Source organism: Camarhynchus parvulus, chromosome 4A (genome assembly GCF_901933205.1).
Source record: "Camarhynchus parvulus chromosome 4A, STF_HiC, whole genome shotgun sequence".
In the NCBI taxonomy this organism is placed as follows: Eukaryota; Metazoa; Chordata; class Aves; order Passeriformes; family Thraupidae; genus Camarhynchus; species Camarhynchus parvulus.
The window spans coordinates 18,864,546-18,868,494 of NC_044600.1; the positions used below are offsets into that span (position 1 = coordinate 18,864,546).

Sequence of the window (3,949 nt, forward strand, 5' to 3'; positions counted from 1 at the left end):
CTGCAAAAACGCGATGGGTTTGCGGGGGGCAGGGGAAAGAACAAAACCATGCAGGTGCGTGTGTGTGCGTGGGTGTGCAGGGACCCTGGCGGCGGGGAGCACCCCGGCTTTACAGCTGGCTTCCAGCTCGTTTCCTTTCTCATTTCTTTTCCTTGTTTTAATTTATTTTTTTTTTAAAGAAGAGGAGCGGACACAGAGGAGTGAGCGGCGCCACGGCCCCCAAGCCGGGAGGAGCTGTGACAAAGACCCACCGGGCTCTCGCTGCTGCTGCCCCGACTCCGGGCACCCCCAAACTTCCCCCTTGGCCTTTTCGTTTTGTCTTTTTCCTTTTTCTCCATCTTTTTTTTTTTTCTCCAGTTTTATCTACAAAAGCAGTCTGTACCAGTCAGAACAGCGGGGCCACTTTGCCCAGGGGTGAGGAGCAGGCACCAAACTGTTCACTTTGCTTTGGGCGTGTTTCCCTTTATTTTAAAGTTTATTTTTTCCTTTTTTTTTTTTTTTTTTTTTTTTTGGTTGGTTGGTTGGTTTTTTCCCAATTTTTTAACCCAAAAAAAAAAAAAAGCCGACAACGCCAAGCCCTGTTTGGAGGGGCCGGGGGGCGGTCGGGAGGGCAGCACCCCCCGCACCGCGGCCTCCCCAGCCCCCTCCTCAGTAGGTGGCAGAAAATTTCATCCTTTTCTGCTTCTGTCTCTGATTGCAAAACCAGACCCGCACCACGTTCTTCTTCAAGTCTAACTTCTCGGCGATGGCGGCGATTTTCTCGGAGGAGGGCCGGGGCTGCACGGCGAAATAGGCCTCGAGCGAGCGCTTCTCGGGGGCGGCGATGGACGTGCGCTTGCGCTTCTTGTCCCCCCCCGTGTAGATCTCGGGTTTGGTCATTTTCTCCCGCTGCGCCCTCTCCGCCTCCTCCAGCCACGCTTCCAGGATGGGCTTGAGGGCCACCATGTTGTTGTGGGACAAGGTGAGCGACTCGAACCTGCAGATGGTGCTTTGGCTGAGGCAGCCCACCCCCGGGATCTTCAGGTTGGCCAGCGCCGAGCCCACGTCCGCCTGCGTGACCCCCAGCTTGATCCTCCGCTGCTTGAAGCGCTCGGCGAAGGACTCGAGCTCCCGCGGGTCCGTCTCCGTCTCGGGGCCGGAGATGACGGCGTGGGACGCGAGGCCGTGGGGGTGGGACATGTTCATGGGCTGCGAGTGGTGGGCCATGTGGTTGATGGCCGACATGTGGGAGTGCGGGTGCGAAGGCGTGGAGCCCACGTCGGGGCCCGGCACCCCTCCGAGCGGCAGGGCGGAGTTGAGGTGGTCCAGCAGCTCCCCGTCCAGGCCCTGCGAGGGCTGGTGGTGGTGGTGGTGGGGGTGGTGCGTGGTCAGCACGGACGGGTGGTGCAGGTGCACGGAGGACGAGGTAGGAGTGCAGGACACGCTGCTCATGGTGTGGTAGGTGGCGTCCGGCTTGAAGGGGTGCGTTTTCTGCGACACGATATCCACGGCGGCCAGAGCCTCGGCGCCCCGCAGCAGCGTCTCGTCAAAGCCCGCAAAGATGTTCCCCTGGATCTGCACGGAGCGGCGGGGGTGGGGGGGAAAGCGGGAGCGAAAACAAACGCAGAGAGCGGGAGAGGATTAAAGGGGAGCGGCGTGACGGAGATCCCGCTCTGCCCCACGGGCGCTGCCGGGGACAGGTAATGCGAACCGAGCCCTGCCCGACCCCCAGATAAAAGCACCGCGGTGCCGGACACCGAGCGCTCTCCCTCAGAGCCGGGCACCCGCTTTGCCCTCCGGGGCGAGCTCCCAAAACAGCGGCAGAGGCCGGAGCCGTAGGGGGTCCCGCAGCCCGCGCTGCTCCAGCGCTCGCACGGAGCGGGGCGGCCGGAGCTCCCCGAGCCCCCCAACCCCAGAGCCCCCTGCCCCGGGAACAGCCCCCTGCCCCGGGAACAGCCCCCGCCCGCCGGGCCCGGAGGAGGAGGAAGGATGGACCCCCCCAAACCCAACCGCAACCCAGATCCGAAGGGAAAGCAGAGTAAGTTGGCGAGGGACGGCGGGCACGGAACCTCCCGAAAGCCGTGCTGGGCTTACCTGGGGGGCGGGCAGGCAGGCTCTGCGGATGGCTTCGGAGCTGGTGTGCAGGTGCGGGTACTTGGGCTCGTGCAGGATGGGGTGCATGCTGAACGCCTGCTTGCTGTTCATGGACATCATGGTGGGAGCGGAGCGGGGCCAGCCAGGGCAGGGCAGGGCGCTCCGGGCACCCGGCTCGGGGGCGCGGTATTGTCTGGCTCCGCCGCCCGGCATCAATGGCATTATAGCCCGGCCCCCCCGCCCCCCGCCCACCGGGAGGGGCCGGGGAGGTCCCTCCCAGCGCCCGCCCCCGGGCACTGAGCTCACCCCCCCCTCAACCCGGGGCTCAGCCCCCCTCCGCCCGTGGTACTCCCTGCCCAGATCGGGCCTCCCCCGATCCAGTTGTAACCCCCCCAAAACCAGAGCTCCCCACCTGTCGGTGGGGCCCCCAAACCCGGCTCAACCCCCCATCTCCGCCCCTCCCCGGCTCTGCTCATTCCACAGGTGCGCCCCTCTCCTGTCACCCCTCGTCGCGTCTGCTCGGGGGGGCATCACCTCCCGTCCAGCCCTGCCCGCGGCTCCGGGCTGGTCCCCCGGGACGATCTGGGGAGCAGAGCAGCCCGGAACCCGGGCCTGAATAGGAGCCGTTCCCCTTCTCCCTTTGAAGGGAAGAACCTTGGGTCAAAAATCATAAAAACAAAGAAATCAAGAAAAGTTTCACCAACTTTCTTTTCCCCTGCTTCAGTGAATCTCCCTGACTCGTTCCCCAAATCCTCCAGTGCAGAGTCCCACGGGCTCCACGCCTGTCTGTGCAGCCTCTCCATCCTCCAGCTCACCGCTGCCCCTGCACTCGCCCGTCCACGCGAATTTCCCCACAGCCCGCGGCGTTTCCCTCCCCCGTTCCCTCCCTGCCACCAAGGCCAGCTCCTGCCAGCGCTGCAGTGGAGTTTGGTTGCACTGCTGGATCAGGGGGTGGGGGCGTTGCAGCCCCCCCAGAAGCTCTCAAAGGTGCACGAGGAGCGTGACAGCCCCAGCAGCCCAGAGCAGGGGGCAGCCGAGGAGGAATCCCAGTGCCTGGCGTGACAGGGGACAGGAGGGTCCCATGCTCAGAGCAAACTTCTCCAGGGAACCAGGTGTGCTTCTCCAGCCCCAAAACCCAGCCTCGATGGCTTTGGTGCACGGAGCAGCTGTTCCAGAGTCAGGGGCAGGATCAGTTTCCTGCTCCCTTCGCCACTCTTCTCCACAGAGCCCGAGCACAGCATCCTCTGAGTCCCTTCTCCTGGGGATCCTGCCAGGTGTCAGGACAGACATGGTCAGCGAGTGTCACAGGGAAAGGAAAATCCTGACCTGACCCCATGACCTGATCCCCACCTTATCTGAGAGGCTGAACCATCCCCAAAAAGATCACAGAGTGAGTTGGGCTGGGAGGCACCTGAAAGATCATCCAGTTCCAGCCCCCTGCCGTGGGCAGGGACACGAGGGAACCACGAGAGACATTTCCTTGGTGCTGGGCCTGCCCAGGGGAAGGTCAGATCCAGTGATAGGAGACTGAAAGGCGCAATCACTGTGTCTGGTGATGCCCACCATGCCCACACCCACCATGGAAGTCCCCCAAACCAGCCCCGTGCAGCCCTTGGCTCATGCAGAGGGATGGGGGAGGGTCCCCAGGGCTGAATCCTGACTCCAGAAAAATCCCCCTGGAGAAAAACCTGCACCAGCATCAAGGTGCTGCCAGGGAGGCCCTGTCACTGTCCCTGGTGGCCTGAGACACGGCCAGCCCTTCCTGGAGCATCCCCCAGTGCCAGGGACAGCCGGCCCTGCCAGGATGCTCCGGCTCTCCGGGGGCAGCAGCTCAGGAGCCTCTTCCCTTCTCCTGCTGCCAGCACAGCTCTGAGCC

The 3,949-nt window shown here is 63.5% G+C and overlaps 1 protein-coding gene across 1 annotated transcript; it reads right to left on the reverse strand.

The window, feature by feature from the left end:
- Positions 1-567: 567 nt before the first annotated feature.
- Positions 568-2,253, reverse strand: LOC115914890 (brain-specific homeobox/POU domain protein 3). The gene is made up of 2 exons (XM_030967733.1): positions 2,074-2,253; positions 568-1,554 (listed from the first exon to the last, which is right to left on the reverse strand). The coding sequence occupies exons 1-2, from the start codon at positions 2,191-2,193 to the stop codon at positions 649-651; spliced, it is 1,026 nt and encodes a 341-aa protein (XP_030823593.1). The 5' UTR covers positions 2,194-2,253; the 3' UTR covers positions 568-648.
- Positions 2,254-3,949: the final 1,696 nt, after the last annotated feature.